Source organism: Pongo pygmaeus, chromosome 15 (assembly GCF_028885625.2).
Source record: "Pongo pygmaeus isolate AG05252 chromosome 15, NHGRI_mPonPyg2-v2.0_pri, whole genome shotgun sequence".
Taxonomy (NCBI): Eukaryota; Metazoa; Chordata; class Mammalia; order Primates; family Hominidae; genus Pongo; species Pongo pygmaeus.
The window spans coordinates 46,254,648-46,274,868 of record NC_072388.2 but is presented as its reverse complement, the minus strand read 5'-3'; the positions used below and the strand labels follow the sequence as shown (position 1 = coordinate 46,274,868).

Below are 20,221 nucleotides of genomic sequence, written 5' to 3'. Positions count from 1 at the left end.
TTTACCAAACAAGTAAAAACTCTCAGAAATGTGCTGCTACTTTTAAACTGAAGATAGAATATGTAGAATACCAAGATCCTTGCCTCATGCTTTCTGCCTCTCCTTCTTCTTTTCTCAGCTAGATACTCTTCACTGGCAGCCACAATATATCTGAGACCTCAGCCCATTCATCTGGTTACAAATTACCTTGGCATCCTCTCAAACAGTATCCAAATATACAGCCTTTCCTGGGTACCTCCTTTTCTATTTGCACCCCCGATTTGCTATTTCCAGGGATTGTTCTTTGGTTATTTTGTTGCTTCCTCAAGTTGAATATCTCTCCTGGACCTCTCTCAGTCCATACAGTGGGGATCTGGGACTTGACCTGCCTCCTTATTTCTAATATTAGAATTAACCATTCTTATTCCTCTCTTTGTTCTCACTAAAGCCCTCTTGAGAGATAATTCTGTTTCCCTAAATGAAATTTTCTCATACCTAACAGCAGTATCTGCGTCCCACTGCTTAGGAGCAACTGCCCCCTATCTGCCTCCTGAAAATAACCAGAACCTGGAATCTCCAATGCTATTCTGTGCCTTATGGCTTTCACTATCATCTGAAACAGCCAGTTCTATGTGATGCTTCTTAGACTTCTAAAAGTAAGTCTTGCATGCTGGAAACTATTACTAAGTAGAGAGAAAGAAATGGGTGAACAGGGATTTGGCTAGAAATAATTTACCATCATCACTGATAATTTTCACATTCTTGTTTGGCAATAGTGTGAATAGGAGTTTGTGTGACTTAAAGGGCCAGCAGGGAAAATGGAAGTTGATGTAAACAACAAACAAGACCTGAGATTTGTGTTTTGGGAACAGGCTAAATTGGAAAGAAAGACAGATTTGTCCCCAGTGTTCTGAATTTGCCTTACTCAACTGTATCTCTGGAGATACCAGTTTTTCTCACTTCTGTCCCACTACCTTGGTTGAATCTTGTGCCAACCTGTGACTCTTTCCATGAGAACGTCTCCCCCATGCTATGGAGGTTGGAACATCAAGCTCATACTGGAGAATGGAGACAGAAATTTTAAATAAAACTATAGTCAATAAAATGATAACAGGTTATTACAGCAGGTTATGTGGAATTTTTTATGCTCTATGCAACACCCATATTCACCGTGAAAAATCCAAGAAACTTGTGATCTCTGAAATTATTTACACTGCTCCTGAAGGAAACTGCTCTACTGGGCGATATAAAGTGTGCTGGGCCAGATTTCACAGTGGTCTCTGGGCCTGCCTTCTATAGCTTTTCCCTTCTCTCTGATCTGAACCATCTCTTGCCTGTCCTTAAGCTTCAGCTCAGGCTCACCACCTGGAGGTCTTCATTAGCCAGTGCTAAGGTGTGGTTATACATATTATGTCTGGTTGGTCAGTGCAGCCTGAAGAATGCTGAATTGCAAGAAGCAAAAAACGTCATTTGATTAAACTGACAATTATTTCCATAAGTAATCTATGTAGTATTTTCATAGGAACAGAAAACCCACATTAAATACAGTGCATTTAAAAAAATCTGTTGTGTAAGTCATCTAATGATTGCATGTAAAAGTTGCCACTTTGTGGCCTAGGACTTTGTTTATCTACAGCACTTACAATGTCAGTAGAAGTGATGGTGCATATGTTGACCAATGCACTCTGCCCACTAGATTGTGTGCTTCTTGAAGGAAGGAAATATGTCTTATAAAATCTTTAAGTGTACAACAGTCTAGGATAAGGCCCAGCAAAGAGTAGCTGCATCTAGCTATTTCCTCATTTTTAATTTAAACTACAAGTGGAATAAATTGTAAATTGACTGGGTTCTCTAAGTTCTCTAAGTTCAAAGATTTCACTCAGGCGTTGCTGAGGGCTCACTGGGTGCATGTTCCTTCCTCTGCAGAGATGAGCATTATACAGAAAGGAAAGGTCCTGGGCTCCTGAGGCTTTGTTCTAATGTTGAAGGTTAGGAAGAGTAATCTTCGTACTGAGTCTGGGCTCCTTTAAAATGATACACCAACGTTTGGGGATGACAAAGTATTCCAATCTAGAGTCCTTCACACACTCAAAGATCCTATGATTCCATAACTAAGCGTTAAAAAGTACAGTACAAATATGGGGGTGAAGTACTACTTGAACAGAACATGATAAGCTGAAATCAGGAAGAGCCTCATGGACAAGATACATTATGAGCTTTGATCTGAGAAAGGAGGTGCAGTTTATTGCCCCATGAAGCTACTGTGCTGCAAGTGTACAGGAATGATCTACTCATAAAAGGCAGATTTCTAAAATCATGAGACAATTTTTACCCCACAGGTGACCAGTAAGTGAGTGTCACCCATTTTTCTTCAGAAATGGCACATATTGACTTTACTTATAGTATGACGCTTAATTCCATCTAGTTAAAGTGGAATTTCAAAAATAACGGGTTCTCAACACTATGTGAATGATCCTCTGGGGGACCTCTCAAAATGTTTGGTTTCTCATATCTTGTAAACCCAGAAGGTAAGCACTAAATCACACCCTATAAACAATAATATGCACCTTTCATTTAAGTGAGGAAAAGGACCTTGGGGGAAAGACTGGGGACTATACATTTTCCAGTGCTTAGGGTCCCCCACCCCCAGCAGAAGTACAGCATGGGGACAGGGACCTGCAGTGTGTTCTACTAGTCTATTATGGGAGCAGATAAATGAATACTGTGCTCCAGATTTCCCATAGCAATTACTTTTGTAACACATGTATAAATGTGCGTCTTAAACCATTCTAATCACTTCCTACCCATATGCTGTTTGAATAGTGAAGCATATATTCAACAAAGTGGACTGCGTACAGGAAACATTATTATCTCGGTTACAGAAAAAAACACTACTATATTCCCAGATGTTCCCTATTAATTTTTAGCGAAGTATTTCCACACTTGTTGCAATGTAAATTAAAGACGCTTGAGATTTTCTAATCCTTTTGCACCTATAAGTTTTTAAAGCCCCTGAAACATTAGAGCTACCTCTGCCCCAACAAAAGAGCCTGTCTTTCACACAAGGAAAAGATTTTCCAAGCAGTTAACTTTAGTAGGAGACATTGCATATAAAATAAACTAATCTCTGAACTCCTAGTGTTTCCTCCCCCAGTGCCTTCATCTACTGTGATGACCATATTTCCTTTAAAGAAGACAGAAATAGAGAAGAAACGTTGCCACTTCCAAATGCTGTGGCCTGTTCTGCCCTCTAGCCAAGCATAACGGATCCTGGAAGACCTTGGGCGGCGGAGAGGAGATAGCCTGTCATGTAATTACTCTGGGTCTAAGGTGGTAGCTGGCCCTTCGGCGTGGAAATGCAGACGGCGGCATCAGAAATACATAACGGGCACTCGCCACCGCGGAGCTCCCGGAGAGGCGAGGGAGCGCTTCGGCGGGGGAGGTTGGAGGCCAGATGCCGCCGGCCTCGCGGAGCCTTTCGGCGTTGTCCATACTGATGAGCTAGGCTGACACAGGAAGGCAGAGCAAAGGAGGGGCAGAGGAGGCGCGGAGGCAGGCGGCAGAGCCGCGCACCCGGCTTTGACGTCGCCCGGCTGCGGTAGCAGCTCGCGCTCTCAGCACGTAGCGCACAACGTGACCACACACAGCCTTCCTCCCCGGCAGCCCAGCAGCCCAGCAGCCCGGCCGACGGTCCGCCTGCGCTCCGCGCTTGCCGCTTCGCCCTCCTCCTCCTCCTTCTCCTCCTTTTCCTCTTTCTCCTCCTTCTCCTCCTCCCTCCTTTCGCCTCCGCGGCGCGCATCTCCGCGCACACCCAGGGATCCCGGCCGGCGTCGAACCCCAGGCGCCCAGCCGCCCAGCCAGGGCACCTCTGCCGCAGCAGCGGCCCGAGCGGACGCCACGCAGCCGGGTGCCCTCCGCAGGCGGCCGCTCCCGCGTTCACCTCTGGATGCCACCACTACGTTAGCTCAAGCGGGGAACCCCTTCTGCGGCTCCCTCCTCTAAACTCCCGCCTGTCCCGACCGTCCCCACCCCCTCCACCTGGCGGGGGCGGCGCGGAAGCGAAGAGGACGCGCGCAGTGCCGGTGGGCACGCGTAGACGTGTGTGCGGATCGGGTATTTGCCTGGCATTCGCCCTCTCTTGCAAGTGGCGGTGCCTGGACTCTGCTTTCGGCTCCGGGAATTGCTGCGGCCGGCCAGAGCACCTCCACGCTGGCGGGGCGCTAAAGGCTATTTTGGAGAGCGGTGGCGGTGGCGGCTGTGGCTGGTGTGCCCAAGCGAGCTCCAGACGCACACTCCGCTCCTTGTTGGACCCTTTCCTCCTCCTCCTTCCCCCTCCTCCCTTCCCTCTTCCCCACCCCCGTTCCCCTAGCCCCACTCCTCCTCTTCCTCCTCCTCCTCTTCCTCCTCTCCCGGTTCGGCGATGCGAGTCTGTATCGTGTAACAGGATTGGCGTTGCAATGGCAACTGATGGAATGGGGGAAGGCAAGACAGCAGGGCTGGGGGCTTCGGACTGCGGGCGGGCGGGCCGCTGTCGCCGCTTGACGCCCCTCCGGGGACCTTCGCGAGTTACTTTGTAAAGGCGAATCCAGGCAAGAGAGCCCTGCTCGGTGTCCTGGGTCAGAGGCCACTTCCTGCTCCTCGGCTGTCCAAGCCAGGCTCCTACCGCGCGGCACCCCCGGCCCCCTGCCCGCGCCCGCCGCCAGCCCAGCGCGCCGCCGCCGCCGCCGCTGCGGAGACTGGAGCCCGCTTCCCTGAAGAACACTTCGCCTCGCAGCTCCCCTTCCCATCACCGCCCCCTGCTCCTCCCCGGCGTCTGCGATTTTCCCAGGCACCCGGTGTGAGTGCGGCGTGCGTGTGAGTGTGTGTCAGGGTATTGTGTTGTGGGAGAGAGTGTGAGTGTGTGAGTGTGTGAGTGTGTGTGTGCATGAGTGTGTGGAGTGCGGGGCTCCTGCGCTCCGCTCGCGGCCGCCGCCGGGGAAGGACAGACGGACGGCGCTTCCTCCTTCGGCGAGCGGTTCCCGGGCACCTCGGCTCGGCCCGGGCGCGAGTGGAGCGCGCCTGGCTGGCCGCCGGCCTCCCGAAGGTCCCGCTGCGTCCCCCCTGGGCTGGATATGTTCATGTTCACGTGAAGATGGATTTACTGTACGGTCTCGTGTGGCTGCTGACAGTCCTCCTGGAGGGGATCTCTGGCCAAGGAGTGTACGGTGAGTGGAATCGCGACGCTATCGTGACCTTGTGATTCTTAGGCAAGATAAGCTGGTGAGCGAAAATGCACGACTCGCGCCGTTCCGGGGCCCCTCCCGGCGTGGCATTTGATTTACACTTCATCACGTTATTGGGAGCGATAAGGAGGCAGCGAGCGCGCTGCGGATTGGGCTGCGAGCCGCTCCCCCGGCGCCTGGGCTCTGGCTCGGAGTTGGGTCTAGCCAAAAGCAACGCACTCGTGCGAACGAGTGGCTTTGCACTTGATTTATCCCCGCGGGGAATCCGAGCTCCAGCAGTCTTTGATTTAATAATGGTTTGGCTCCTTGCATGCCACGGTGTCGGTGCCGCGGTTTCCCCCCACCCCCCAGGGAAGCTTCCAGTGTGACCCCGTGAGTCTCCCCACCCCTCTCCGCCCCCCGCCGCCTCCTCCTCTCCACCTTTTCCTTTTTCTGTGAATGCCTACATGCCTTGATTTTCCGGCTCAGGAAGTGGGGTGACAGTTGAGTTGCGTTCTGCACCAGCGGTTGCCATGAGCACTGACTTGGGGAGGGGAAAATAGCAGGCAAGATTCTCGGTGCCAGACACAATTAAGGGACATGTTTGTGTGAATGGATGAGCAAGTGCATGAATGAACGGACTGCTAAGTCCGCGCGTCTGGGTTCCAGGGCAGGACACCAGCTTGCTGCAGCGGGAACACAATCTCATCTCCCCTCTGGAAAACCCAGATTTAGATTTAGGAACTAGAGAAGGGCAAGCTTGTTAATTAGAAGGTTTTGAAGTCCTCAAAAGCAAATTCAGGTTTTTTTTGCCTATCAGCAGTTGGCACCCTTAGCTTTCAGGATGGAAACACACACACACATATCTAGGTCATAGTTAATAGTGGACTAAAATGTAAGTCTTCTCTTGGGACAAGCAGGTGGTGCCCAAAAAATAACTTCTGTGTTTTTGAGGTCTGGTGGGAGGTTAGAGGTGCACCCCTTGAGGGGACATCAAGCCAAGACCCGCCCACAGCCAGTCCCACCCCTCGCCCCTGAGTCAGTGTCCACAGAATGTGTGCTAAAAATCCAGCCCACTTGCCCTTGGTTTCACTTAGGGGTTTGGACTCCGGTGCTGCAGGACTAAGTCAATGGCCGACCCAGGGCAAAAAGAAATGAATATTTGTGGAAGTGTCAGAGCTTTCCCTGCAGACCCTGGAACTGACTGCAGAGTGGACACAGGTGCCAGTGAATCCTGAGTCCTCAAACTCTCTGGGAACGGAGTGCACAGTGGGTGGGTGTTTGGGGATGAATGCCACAGACCCAGCTTTTACTCTGTCCACTGTGTTCTGTCAAGGGCTGAACAGTGCTGAGGTGAGCTCTGGTACCCACTGCACTCCATCTGCTCCTCCCCTTTCCTGTGTTTCTAGCTCCCTTCTTGGCTCCCAAGAAACCTTCACTTTCTCCCGACTCTAAGGATCAGAATGTCACCTCTCCCAACCCTTCCTTCCCAAACGAAAGACAACTTGTCTGGTGGTGGTGATGGTTGTGGTAATGAGGGGATGTGTGTATGAGAGAGATGCTGAGTCTCCTGACAGACCTCAAGGTTTGACTGACAACAGGAGGTGGGGCCTGAAAAGAGTAGGAATTAACTTAGTGCTCTTGTGACTATCCTGGACCCCGGTGCCCTCTGAACAGCTGAGAAAAACGGGGATTCTAGGGATGTAGGAATGCTGGAGATAAAGCCTTCTCAAGGGGCTGTTCCTTAGGATGGGAGAGTCTGAATTCTTCTCAGCCCATGCCTAACTCTGTATTCCTCTCTCATTGATTCAGATCATCTTAGCTAAAAGGAATTTTTTGTTCTGTTTTTTTTTTTAAATTTCTGTGTATGCATGTGTGAGTGTATGTGTGTGTGACAGGGTGATGAGAAGTGAGAAAGGTTGGGGACGTGGGGAGACAGTGGTACATTGCTGGAACTATCTGGATCAGAAGGGCATGGTTCCATTTTCCTGTCACTTTTTGTTATTCAGATTTTTGCCCTGGCAAGTCTCAGATTGGGTAGTGGAAAAGGGTAACATCTAGTAGTGAAGACAAATAGGAAATAATTGCATTAAAATAGTCCTGTGTTTATGTCTGTTAACAATAAACAAGGAGGCAGTTCTGCTACTGAGCTGATGATTGTGATGAAGGTGGGGGTCTTTTTCATTTAGTTTTGTTTTTATATTGATGTGGTTATTAGTCGTGTAGCTAGGAATAGAATTGCTTTTGTGTGAAAAATATTAATCAGTATTCCTGGCCATTATAAATGTCACAGCTATGAGGTGGGTTAAAAATTATATATTACTTTTCAGATATGTTTTACCTGTCACAGAAGTTAGGTTCTCAAAGAAGATTAGGCCCCTAATCTTCAGCATTAGCATCACCCTGGAACTTGTTTGAAGTGCACATTTTCGGGACCCTCTGAGACTTTCTAAATTAGAAACTCAGAGCGTAGGGCCCAGTGATTTGTGTTCATCACCTCAAGTGATGATTACAGTGGACACTGAAGTTGAGAAGCACTAACATAGGCTTACAGTTTCATTGCTTTAATTTTGTAAGTCATGAACTTTCTTAACCTAAAGTAGTTTTATTTTTATTTGTGGAAGCATTTATAAGGAAGAGAACATTTTTTAAATTTATCAAAAAAAGGAATCAATTGTAAAGGACATAGACATAAGATTTAGTGTAAAGTTAAAAAGTGTGTTTTGAACATTTTATATGAATAACTTTGAGAATTATTAATTTAAAAGACAGGGTTATTATAAACAGAAACTTCAAAAGCCTAGATAGGAACTTTGCTAGCATAAAAATCTGTATTCCTTTATTTGCCTATATTTGCTACATATAAAGCCATTCATACTACACACAAAGTAATATTTCTCAATAGTGTTTTCTAGTATCATGGTTCAAGAGGAAACACAAATGATTTTCTAGGTTACTCAGGCAAAATCACTTCATTGTAGCCTAAAATTGTTTACATGATTGAGAACTATGTCATTATAAACTTTCTTCCCTGGAATAGCTAGGGTATCCCTTTTCTCCTCTACTTCCTCACTAAAAAACTCTGAGCATGAAATTCAGATTCTGTTTTTTAGTGAATTGAGAATATTTGTTGTAATGCATGGATTATATTGTCTCAAGTATTTTAATCTTCTTCCTGCTATGCCCAATCTGTTTGACAACCATGTGCAATACTTAAGTATAAAAGTTTCTGCTGTAGACCTAAGAACTTACTGTCGTTTATCTGGGAATATTGCTTAGCAAACTAACTGCACAATAGCTAAGATTTAAATATGGTGTCATAGTTGGATGAGGGAGATTATCTCTTAACTGCCTACCTTCCACCAATAATTCTGTCCTATAAATTTTTTTTGTAAGTGGGATTTGTACTTTATATTTATTACATTTTCAGTATCAGATGTAACATTACAGTAATATGAATTATTTGAAAATATTTCTGAAGGAAAAATTGCAAGAAAACCTCTCCATAATAGAATAGCACAAAAAATCATATGGACTAAGCAAGGCAATTTTAATGGATACTACCCATTTGACATATATATTTGGCAATATATATATGTGTATTTAAAAAATTTTTCTTCCCTAAGCTATAGATTTTTGCTTATTGGATTTTAAAAAGTTATTTATATTAAAATAATTATCCCAAATACTCTTGGAATGTTAAAGTTTTGTTTGAATTTTCCTTTTAGCTTAATTAAATACCACTGGATAACAAAAAGTCATTAAATGAACTGGTATCTATTTTTCACGTTATTAATTTTGTTGCACTCACATTTCATTAGATTTAGGATAACTAATCGATGTAGCCTCAAGAATTGGAATGTAAAACCTAGCTATCTGTATGCTTATTGAAGTACCTAGAGCTAAGTGATCCAATGCATTTTCTTAGTTTTGAAAGTTTTCTTTGTAAGTCGTTCTATGGTAGTAAGTCATTTGGGTTAACTGTATTTTCTAGAGATCCTATTGATAATGACATCATATTAAGAATTGTATGTCCTGTAAACTTATCAGTTGGCTTGCTAAAAAAAGATAAAGTACTCTATTGACATATTCTGTAATTTTACTTCTGGTCATCATGCCTTTAATGTCCAAGGAAGTTATTAAACATTATGAATGCATCAGCACAGACAAATCCCCACTACAAACAAAAAACAAAATACAACTCCAAGTCTGAATAGTTTTATTGGGAACCAAATCAAACGATGATTTGGTTTGAATTAACCTGAAATGGTTAATTCACTGTCCAAAAATAGCTTTCAGAATGCATTAGAAGTAATAACTAGAGTAAACTTAAGAAACACGTGAGTATGACAAATTAGCAAGCTATATTAACTCAATTCAGGTAATATCAGTAAATCTCATACAATTTAAGAATGACACCCCAGGCAGTAGCTGGACAGAAATGGCCTTGGTGAAACTAAGAACAAGGGCGTAAGTGACACAAGAAAGCTATGGAAGATATTTCAGATGGTATTTTAGTGGATTGAATCTGGATGGATAGGAAGGGATAAGAATGACATGGATGGTCAGTTGGCCATTACATTCAGTCTCAGGATGTTGCCATTCTCATAGCAAAGCTATCCCAAGGAACATTGATTATGATTTTTGTTCAGATTGGGTTTGGAGAGGTCGTGTGATGAGATACTGCCTTTGACTAAACCATATTTAGGGTGTTAGTCTGTAGGAAAAGAGGAAGAGATTATTTTAATAAATGTTGTTAAAAAATCAATGTGAAGTTCTATTACATACCATCAGCTCCGACCTCTTTTTCCTCTTCTCACTCCATTGTCCCTACACACTCATGCACATTCTTATATTGTCACCACCTCGGCTACGATCACGAAAGAAAAGTGGCTGGGCTGCTCATTGTATCTTGGGATCATTTTTGCCCAATCAAAAATTGTCCTTGTTGGTCATATTACTGAGACTTCACATGCAAAATGGGCAGATTATTTTATATAGTGTTACTTGTTCATGTCCTATATTTCCCTGGGAAAGCCCCTAAGTGGACTAATAAGTATTTTAGATTGAGCAGGTTGAGCCTAACTTATTTTACAATGAATAAGTCAGTGAGAGTGCCAGGGTTTAGACGATTAACAGTCAGAGATAAAAGTTTAGAGATGAAATAATTCCGGTGAATAGATGTCACAAAAGTAATTCTAGGAAGGCATTTTTTATGATCTTGATTTCTTTGCTTAATTTTATTATCTCTGGTTATGCTTCTTTATACTTATATTTTGCCAGTATTTTTATTTTTGTTTCATAGTTGTGAAACACCTTAAACCCTGGTTGAGAAGCAGGGTACAAATAAACTTTTCTGAAAGGATGTGCTGTGTACTTTTAAAAAAATTATTATTTTAATGTAACTGCAGTAGGACTCATGGGGATGGGATTATAGCATAAGCCTTGTGAGTTCAATTATATTTTATTAAAACATTGTCAGGAACCATGGTTTTGGGTTGTGTTCCAGGTATAGAAGCGATTCATCACTCATATTCTCTGATTTGATCCTCATGCTTTGAGAAGAGTATTGCAAGGGTTGGGCTCAAGGTTTGTAATCTACAAAGGCAACAGCAAACAGCCAGATACACTGACCTACTCTGGGAACTGAGCTCGAGAGCTGTGCTCTCTGGTAGCTCAGATTAACGGAGGGAATGTGCTGTCATCTCAGTTAAATAAGAGAAGGTCTTCCTTAGGCTCCGTTTTGGCTATTTTGGAAGGATATGCAAAGTATATTGCATATATTTAAAGTATGAAAAGAGTGAACATTTTTAGCTTCTTTGTAATTGACATTAACTTAATGGTCCCACAAAATAACTTTTGTTTCTTTGCTTCAGTGACTATGAGTGTAAACACTATATTACTTAGAGCAAACAATAAAATATTGCATTCATAGAAAACTATATCCTATTTTTATTTTCAAATCCAATTAATAATCTTTTGGCCCTGTAAAATCATAAAGCTGGAGAAGAGACTTTAAGATATCATTAAATCATCTCACTAATTCAAGGCACAGTGATTTTACCATTATGTCAGGCAGATGGAGGTCCTGCATTGTTTGTGAAACTTATTTTCTCCAGGGTCCAGTCGTATTCATTAGGTGGATTTGTTTTTTACAAATTACTAAAATCTCTTATTAAAATAATCTCATATTAAAATAATGGGGCATGTACTTAGTTCCATTTTATACCGGTGCAATTCCATTTTCTTTTCTAACTATACCACCTTGCACTGATCCCATTTCAGCTTTTCTATATCAGTTTCTTGCTACTTTTCCAAGACACTATGCCATTTCTAATCTTATATTTTTAAAAACTGTTTCTTTTCCTGTTGATTTCATTGATTGAATTGAGTAAGATCTATGCTTTCTGTTTCAACATCCAAATGATATATTCCCTAGGAGTTACAGAAGAGGATTTCAACTATTATAAACGTATTTTTGGCTATTACACGTTTGTTATTTAAATACATATTATGGTATGGTGAAAGGAATTAGAAATTATGATGTAACTTACTCTTTCTGTCTCTACAACTTTGCATAAACAGAAACCTCAGTTTCTTGCTGTTCCTGCTCAAATCTATATTAAGGACTGTTGTGTGGCTGAAATTTGGGGTCATGTGTATGACATGTTACAGTATCTTCAAGCAGTATATTTTGTGTCTTGTTTTTTTGTAATATGAATGGTGGAAATAAAAATAATCAAGTGATCCTGTGGAAGGGGAAACACATCTTCCTGAAAGAGGAAGGGTTCGTTCACAGCTAGGCATCTTTAAGTCTTAATGGACAGCACAAAAGGCAGCTGAGATCTGAAGGAGGTGAGTAGGAAGTAAAGGCTATTAGAAAAATGTATCTACCCTTTAAATAATGGCAAAACAGCAAAAGCATATATTTTTATCTGAAGCCACTAGAACTTTGTTGTAGTGCATCAGGGTGAAAAAGAAAAATGCCTGCTGTCTGCCTGAAGAAAGACCATCTTGAGGGAGATTTTTCTGGTGTCCCGAAAGGAACGGATGAGGAGATAAAGGGCTCTTAATAGAGCCTGTGGTCACTCTGAACCAGATTACTCTTCTCACTGATGGATTGTGGGATTTGGGAACACAAGGAATGGTTGGATACAGATTGATCGTTGGAGCATTCCATCTTTTACTCCTGAGTGTAACTGAGTTGGGTTTTTGCCTCACCTGTGCTGGACTCCTTACTAGGAAGGCAAGAAAATACTGGAGGAAGATGTGCTACTTTTCAGAAGTGGTGACCAGTGAGAATTCCCCACAGAAATTCTAGGCCGATTTAGGTTCAGTTCTCATAAATTCGGTCAATTAATGTATAACTGCTGTGGATGATGCATGTATATATAGTAATGTGTCCGGAATTGGTGGGTTCTTGGTCTCACTGACTTCAAGAATGAAGCCGCGGACCCTCGCGGTGAGTGTTACAGTTCTTAAAGGCAGCATGTCCAGAGTTTGTTCCTTCTGATGTTTGGATGTGTTCAGAGTTTCTTCCTTCTGGTGGGTTCGTGGTCTCGCTGGCTCAGGAGTGAAGGTGCAGACCTTCGCAGTGAGTGTTACAGCTCTTAAGGTGGTATGTCTGGAGTTGTTCATTCCTCCCAGTGGGTTCGTGGTCTCGCTGGCTCAGGAGTGAAGCTGCAGACCTTTGTGGTGAGTGTTACAGCTCATAAAGGCAGTGTGGACTCAAAGAGTGAGCAGCAGCAAGATTTATTGCAAAGAGCGAAAGGACAAAGCTTCCACAGTGTGGAAGGGCACCCAAGTGGGTTGCCACTGCTGGCTTGGCAGCCTGCTTTTATTCCCTTATCTGGCCCCACCTACATCCTGCTGATTTGTCCATTTTACAGAGAGCCGATTAGTCTGCTTTACAGAGAGCTGATTGGTCCGTTTTGACAGGGTGCCGATTGGTGCGTTTAAAATCCCTGAGCTAGACTCAAAAGTTCTCCACATCCCCACTGGATTAGCTAGATACAGGGTGTCGATTGGTGTATTTACAAACCCTGAGCTAGACACAGAGTGCTGATTGGTGCATTTACAAACCTTGAGCTAGATACAGAGTGCCGATTGGTGTATTCACAATCCCTTAGCTAGACATAAAGGTTCTCTAAGTCCCCACCAGATCAGCTAGGCACAGAGCGCAGATTGGTGCATTTACAAACCTTAAGCTAGACACAGAGTGCTGATTGGTGCATTTACAAACCTTGAGCTAGATACAGAGTGCTGATTGGTGTATGCACAATCCCTTAGCTAGACATAAAGATTCTCCCAAGTCCCCACCAGATCAGCTAGATACAGAGTGCCAATTGGTGCATCCACAAATCCTGAGCTAGACACAGGGTGCTGATTGGTGTGTTTACAAACCTTGAGCTAGATAGATTGCTGATTGGTGTATTTACAATCCCTTAGCTAGACATAAAGGTTCTCCACGTTCCCACTAGGACTCGAGCTCAGCTGGCTTTACCCAGTGGATCTTGCACAGGGGCGACAGGTGGAGCTGCCTGCCAGTCCCGTGCGGTGTGCCTGCATTCCCCAGCCCTTGGGCGGTTGATGGGACTGGGTGCCATGGAGCAGGGGGCTGCGCTCGTCAGGGAGGCTCAGGCTGCGCAGGAGTCCACGGTGGGATGGGGCGGGGAGGGGCGGCCAGAGGGCGGGGGAGGGAGCGGGCTGCAGATCCTGAGCCCTGCCCCGCAGGGAGGCAGCTAAGGCCTGGCGAGAAATCGAGCGCAGTGCCGGTGGGCCAGCACTGCTGGGGGCCTGGCGCACCTTCCGCAGCTGCTGGCCCAGGTGCTAAGCCCCTAGTTGCTCAGGGCCAGCAGGCCGCTCTGAGTGCGGGGCCGCCAAACCCACGCCCACCCGGAACTCCAGCTGGCCCGCAAGCTCCGAGCGCGGCCCTGGTTCCCGCTCGTACCGCTCCCTCCACACCTCCCCACAAGCCGAGGGAGCCGGCTCCAGCCTCAGCCAGCCCAGAGAAGGGCTCCCACGGTGCAGTGGTGGGCTGAAGGGCTCCTCAAGCATGACCAGAGTGGGCACCGAGGCCGAGGAGGCACCGAGAGCTAGCGAGGGTTGTGAGGGCTGCCAGCACACTGTCACCTCTCAGTAAGTGCTGTAAAATCAAAGAGGTTATACATTAATCCAGGAGATAGAAACAAATGGAAAAACAAATAAAATAAGGCTATGAGAAATACACAAAGGTGTGTACCTAGACAAGAGAGAGGAATTACATTTCCTATTGTGGTTGGAGAAAACTTGAAAAAACTCGGAACAGTTAAGACTCGAAAGTGGGTAGGCATAATGTAATTAAAGAAGGAAGAAAAGGGCATTGCTATAGCGTGGGTTCTAGGTGGAGGAACAGTGGTGCAGAAAGAAAAGTAGTCCTGGAATGGGTGTGTAATAAAGCCTCAGCAATTTCTTTAAAGTTTACCCCAACTAGAAAGATGTATCTGTCCTTTAACCTATGTTATCATACAATTTTATTGTATGATACTCTGGAACTTGCTCAGATATATGTGTCCATCAAGATTCTGAAGTGTGTGTGTGTTAAATGTGTGAAGCTAACTGACCATTTTTTCAGAAGATAGGACAGTTATCTCTAAAGTTCCTATGGGGGCAACTCCTTTTGGAGGTAAACTCAAAGACTTTTTAAAGTCTTTTTAGAGTGCTAAAAAGAAGTGCTGTTTAGCAGCAGCAGACTATGGGTCCAGAATGACTTAAGTCATTTCGTTCTTTACGAATGTACAGCCACTGAGATGAAGGCATTGCCCTTCTGAAAAGAGAGGTATGTGCTTTCATTATTGTTTTTTATTACAGTGCAAGACAGTATGATGTAGTTGAAAACTGTTGGGTAACGTGGGCTTTCTTCTTCTTCAGCTGCTGCTTTACTGTGTTACTTCAGGCAAAAATCTTGATCTCTATCCCTCAGTTTCCACATCGAATAAACTCTTAGGAGAGTGGGCTGATACATAGAAGAAATGTAGATATTAGCAAGAGTAAGAAACTATGGCTGCATTTTTATATCTGGAGTAGAAGCGGGACACAGCATGGAGAGTTTCCCTTCTGTTCTTAAAAATCTACACTTAGATGCTCTAGCAGTTGAACCTCATAATAGGACTATCATTTAGTTTTCAGACCAGAATAAGAAGCTAGGAGGTAACAGAGACCAAGTAATTTTTTTTCTGGAAAAAATATTCTGGTTGTGTCAGTCTAGTGGAAAATGACAGAAATTGAGTATTTTTAAACACTTTAAGTATTATAAATATGTGCATGAAAATGCAATTTGATATTGTATTTCGATGCACGTGTAGTTTATATTGTTGCTTATGCTAGTCTCCTTTTCTCAATCCACATAACCCAGGAGTTTCTCCTTTCTTCTCCTTAACAGTGGTGGTTAGCAAGGAGCTGGCATCCTCCCCCTCATTTAAGAGCTCCAGAGAACATTAGTGTATCCTAAACCTTATGGTTATGGGTAAATTTATGCTTATATAAATCTATAAGTGTGTTCAAATACATGTATCAATATTGTTTTTGAATCAAGGAGTAAGAATATTCTTAATATTAATAGTCTTCAAGACTAATTAGTAGTCTTCATTTCAAGACTAATTGAAAAATAGCAGCTTATAAAACTCAGCCATCCAATTGGAAAAAAAAACCTAGGGATATATTTATTTATAAGAATACTTATAATTGGTAGTTAATACATAAAAACAGAAAATAAGGATAAACAATTAAATGGGGAAATCACACAATTACTGTGTCACATCTTCTAGTTTTGATCCGGAAGTAACCAAAATTGGTGTTTCCCACCCAGTCACCTAATCATTTAAAACATTTTTAAATTAGAATTAACTGAAAAGGACTGTGGGAATTTACTCACCATTAAACTGTGACAGCCACATACCTAAGAAAGCATTTTATACATAATGCAATCGTTTTCTTTGGCAAACACTTTCTATTTTTGGAGGGTGGAAGGTAGTTCACTTCCATATTCTGTATTCATATAATTAACTAGATGGCTATAATTGCTTAATTCAATTATTCTTCTGCATGTCTGAATATTAACTCCATATTAGTTGAGTATATTGGTCAAGTATCTCTTTAACCACATAGAAGGCAATCTTTACTCAGTACTGTGAAAGACAACAAAAATTGTTAGTTGAGAAGATATTTCCCGTTATGTGAAATGAGCAATATTGACTTTGCTAAACAAATCACCTTAAGCAAAGACACACAGTACTGTGTAATATGGACAGATATAACTGCCAAGTAATTTCACAGTTGTCAGTCTAACTTGGTATCTCAGAATGAGTTCAGTTATTATCAAGAATTGGCATAGTTAATGTTTTTATCTCAGTTCTGAACTTGTTCCTTGTTTTTCATGGGTTACTCTATGCCATTATTGTGATTCTCGCTCATCCTTTGAGTAACTTATATTTTTCATTTGGTTCATGTTTCACACTGGTTTGTACCACCTGTACAACAGAGATGCTATATTCATTTTAGAGTTTTAGGTCTTAGTCCCAATTAATCAAAGCTCAACCTTTGACTAATTTTGTTCTTCCTTTGTTGTGCATAGATTTATTTAAATATACTTGTCTAAGGAAGTGCAACCCTTTTCCATTATGACCATTCCCTACAATATTATAAACTACATAATGACATCATTACTGTGAAAATCAGGGTTTAGAAACCTCCCAGTCTTTCCCCAAGACAAGAATAACTCCCAGTGGACTGCAGCCTGAAATAATCTGTCTTGTTACTCAGAGACTGCTTACTCTCTGATTATTTCCTGTGCCTCACTATCAAACATCCCTCCAATTGCAGCAGCTGGGGTGGAAAGTGGCCTTCTTCTTGCTTCCTGTGATTTTGCAGTTGAACTCTATGGTCATTATATCTTTTTGATTAATATTTCAAACAGTGTTTCAGTTTTATTTTCTGTCGTCAATGATACTAATTTAATGCCTTAACTGTCTAAGCTAACTTATGCAAAGGAGTGCTTTGACACCCTTATGTTTAACCACCTTCCCTCTTCCAGAGAGAGCTAAAGAAGATACACACACACACACAGGTGCACATGTGCATGTACATACACACATTCATAATACAAATATATGTTTGTATATAGAGTATTTGCATGTATACTATAAAAAATACATATTACATGTTCAAGTAGAAATCGATTAACTATGTTAAGAGTATGTAAGAGTGTGTGTGTGTATTCAAAAAATGCATGGAATAGCAGCTAAACTTTATTTAGGCTAATCCAAAGAAACTGGGTGCTTTTCCCACTTCCCTTGCAAAGCTGATTCTAATTCAGTGTTGACAGCAGAGTATGCAGTCCCTCACCTAGTACTCAGTTTGGGTTTGAATGTTTGTGATACATTCATGTTTCTATTGTTCATGGGTTTACAAAATTACCTTTAGAAACTCCAACTACTGGCCAGGCCGGTGGCTCACGCCTGTAATCCCAGCACTTTGAGAGGCCGAGGCAGGCGGATCAACTGAAGTCAGGAGCTCGAGACCAGCCTGCCCAACATGTCGAAACCCTGTCTCTACTAAAAATACAAAAAATTAGCCGGGCGTAGTGGCGGGTGCCTTAATCCCAGCTACTCGGGAGGCTGAGGCAGGAGAATCCATTGAACCCGAGAGGCAGAGGTTGCACCACTGCACTCCATCCTGGGCAACAAGAGCGAAACTGTCTCAAAAAAAAAAAAAAAAAGAAACTCTGATTACTTCTTTTTTTGCAGTTGATAAAAGAGAAATTTTTCTTAGCTGCCTAACAGCAATGCATGTGCAGTTTATTCTACCTGCATTACAGTAATGTGTATATTTGAAGCTTAGCATCACTTGCATATTCAGAAGACCATCCCTGCCATTCTATTAATCAGGCCTTTAAGTTGTATTTTATTCTTTATAAGTGAGCTTTCAGTGCATCAGGCATATCTATATTCATGTCTGGATTCTAAAATACATGCACAAACAAAACTTAAGTAACTTGGATTATCTTTCATCTTTTTTCACCTATAATTGAAAAATAATTAAAGATGAGATATAGTAATTTTTCATGAAATAATTGCCATTTATCAAGTGCCTACTGTATGCCACACCTTGTATTAGAAGTTTTATACACATTGTACCATACTCTAATCTTTGTATGAGATAGATGCAAAATCTGAAGCTCATGAAGTTTAAATAAACACCATATAGTTACTGGTGGCTGAATTTGGAATCAAATATGAAATGTATGTAAAAGTAAATACTTGTATTTATACTTATTTATATTATTAAAATTATATTCAGATATGTGTGTGCTTATTCTAATTAAATCATAAAAATAGGTAGCTTACATTGTGCTATGCATGAAAATTATCTTAAACAGTATATACTTGAAATGCAACTGGGTAATACATTTTAGCTTGTCACATGAGAAGTATATGTAGGTAGCTAATGTCAGCACTTTATACCATACGGTTTTCTTTCTTAGAAAAGAAAGATATGATTTATAATTCTTTTTTCTTTTCAGTATTGAAATGCCCATACTGAGGACTCTCTCTCATATAATTTATTTTTGGAATGGTAGGATATTTTAAGCTTATTCATAATTAGTAACCTCTAAAAATGAAGAAATGGTTTACTACATATTCTGCAGAAGTAGTTATATTCCTCCATGTAAAATAGTAGGTATGTGCTCATAAAAAATAACCACTGTCAGGTGTACTACTTTATTTCTCCCTAGGCTGATTAACAATCACTGGTCTTGGAAAGATTGATAGTTAAATGTCATATTTGGCCTGATTTTTGTTGAGTTCCCTCCGGGTATTGCTTGGGCATTTTTCGCACAGAGTTAATTGAGGAGACTCTATCAGCGGATTTCTTTTCTTGAAAATCTTGTTGTGTTCAAGAGGACAGTTGATTGCGAGCTCTGCCCTTCTCTTAGCTGACAGTGAGTTCCTCAGACCTCAAAGCTTACAAATTAGTGCAGTTTAGTGATTTGTTTTAGGCTTTTAGCTACAGTATTTGCCACTATAAAAGTCATTTTTCCTATGCTTTTTGAATGCTGTTATTGTGTCCTATAGTATAACCCTGTATCATTGTGGCTATTGTGTGATTGATACAGAAACTGCTTCAATAGGAAACCATTTCAAGAGAGAACAGGAAAGGTATTATATTCAGCTGTAGCGCCATGCATTTCTAAGCAGCTGATGTTTTCTTTAACTGATAAACATCCCCCCTCAAATTTTCAGAGGCAATTGAGTCTTTAGAACTTTAACTCTTAATTCAGTCTGGCTGCAAGAGCACTGCCCTGAAATTCATTATACATTCACATTTCACAATTGGGAATTCATTAATTCTGTAGTATAACTGTTGTTATTGTATTTCAAAGCCAGATCTCTTCTTTTAAAAAATAAAGCATGGAGAAGCACTAATTTTGTGAATTCCTTCTTTAAACAATGGCTTCCTAATATCTGACCAAGTACTTGAAACTAATGGGATATGACTTTTTGCACACTGGAAATAGTACTAATGTTAAATGGTGGAGCCATCATGCATTTTGTAACTAAAAATTTCAAATTAAACTGGAAGCCTTTGTAAAGGGTAGAGTAAAAGATGAGTCAAATCCAAGTTCATAAGAATTTAATAGATTTTGTGTTTTTACAATTTACACATTTAGTTCTATATTTGGGAGTACTTACAGAATATAGTACACCTTTTTAAAGTCTTTCTCTGCTTCCAATTTTTGCATTTTGTGATATATTAGATGCATGTTCTATTTTGAGTGAGAGTGGATAGTGACTTCATAATTGAGGTATACACTTATAAACCTAAGATTTAAGTACATCTCTATGTTGTGGTTTATCATTTAATTTTACCAACAATAATTAAATAATATCCATGAAAGCTGGAATAGAGTTTCTTAAATAAAATAAAAGGTAAAATATCTTATGAACCTAAAAATGCCATTTAAATGTCTTTGGCTGTGACAAAAGCTAATTTAGACTTTCTTA

General features: G+C 41.9%; 1 protein-coding gene across 1 annotated transcript in view; it reads left to right on the top strand.

Annotated features, from left to right (window-relative positions):
* The first annotated feature begins 3,990 nt into the window (after positions 1-3,990).
* Positions 3,991-20,221, top strand: part of MDGA2 (MAM domain containing glycosylphosphatidylinositol anchor 2) — an 831,762-nt gene continuing 815,531 nt past the window's right edge. Inside the window, exon 1 of the mRNA XM_054449174.2 lies at positions 3,991-5,183. Coding sequence (XP_054305149.2) covers positions 4,904-5,183 — 280 coding nt within the window. The 5' untranslated portion in view covers positions 3,991-4,903. The remainder of the gene's footprint in view (positions 5,184-20,221) is intronic.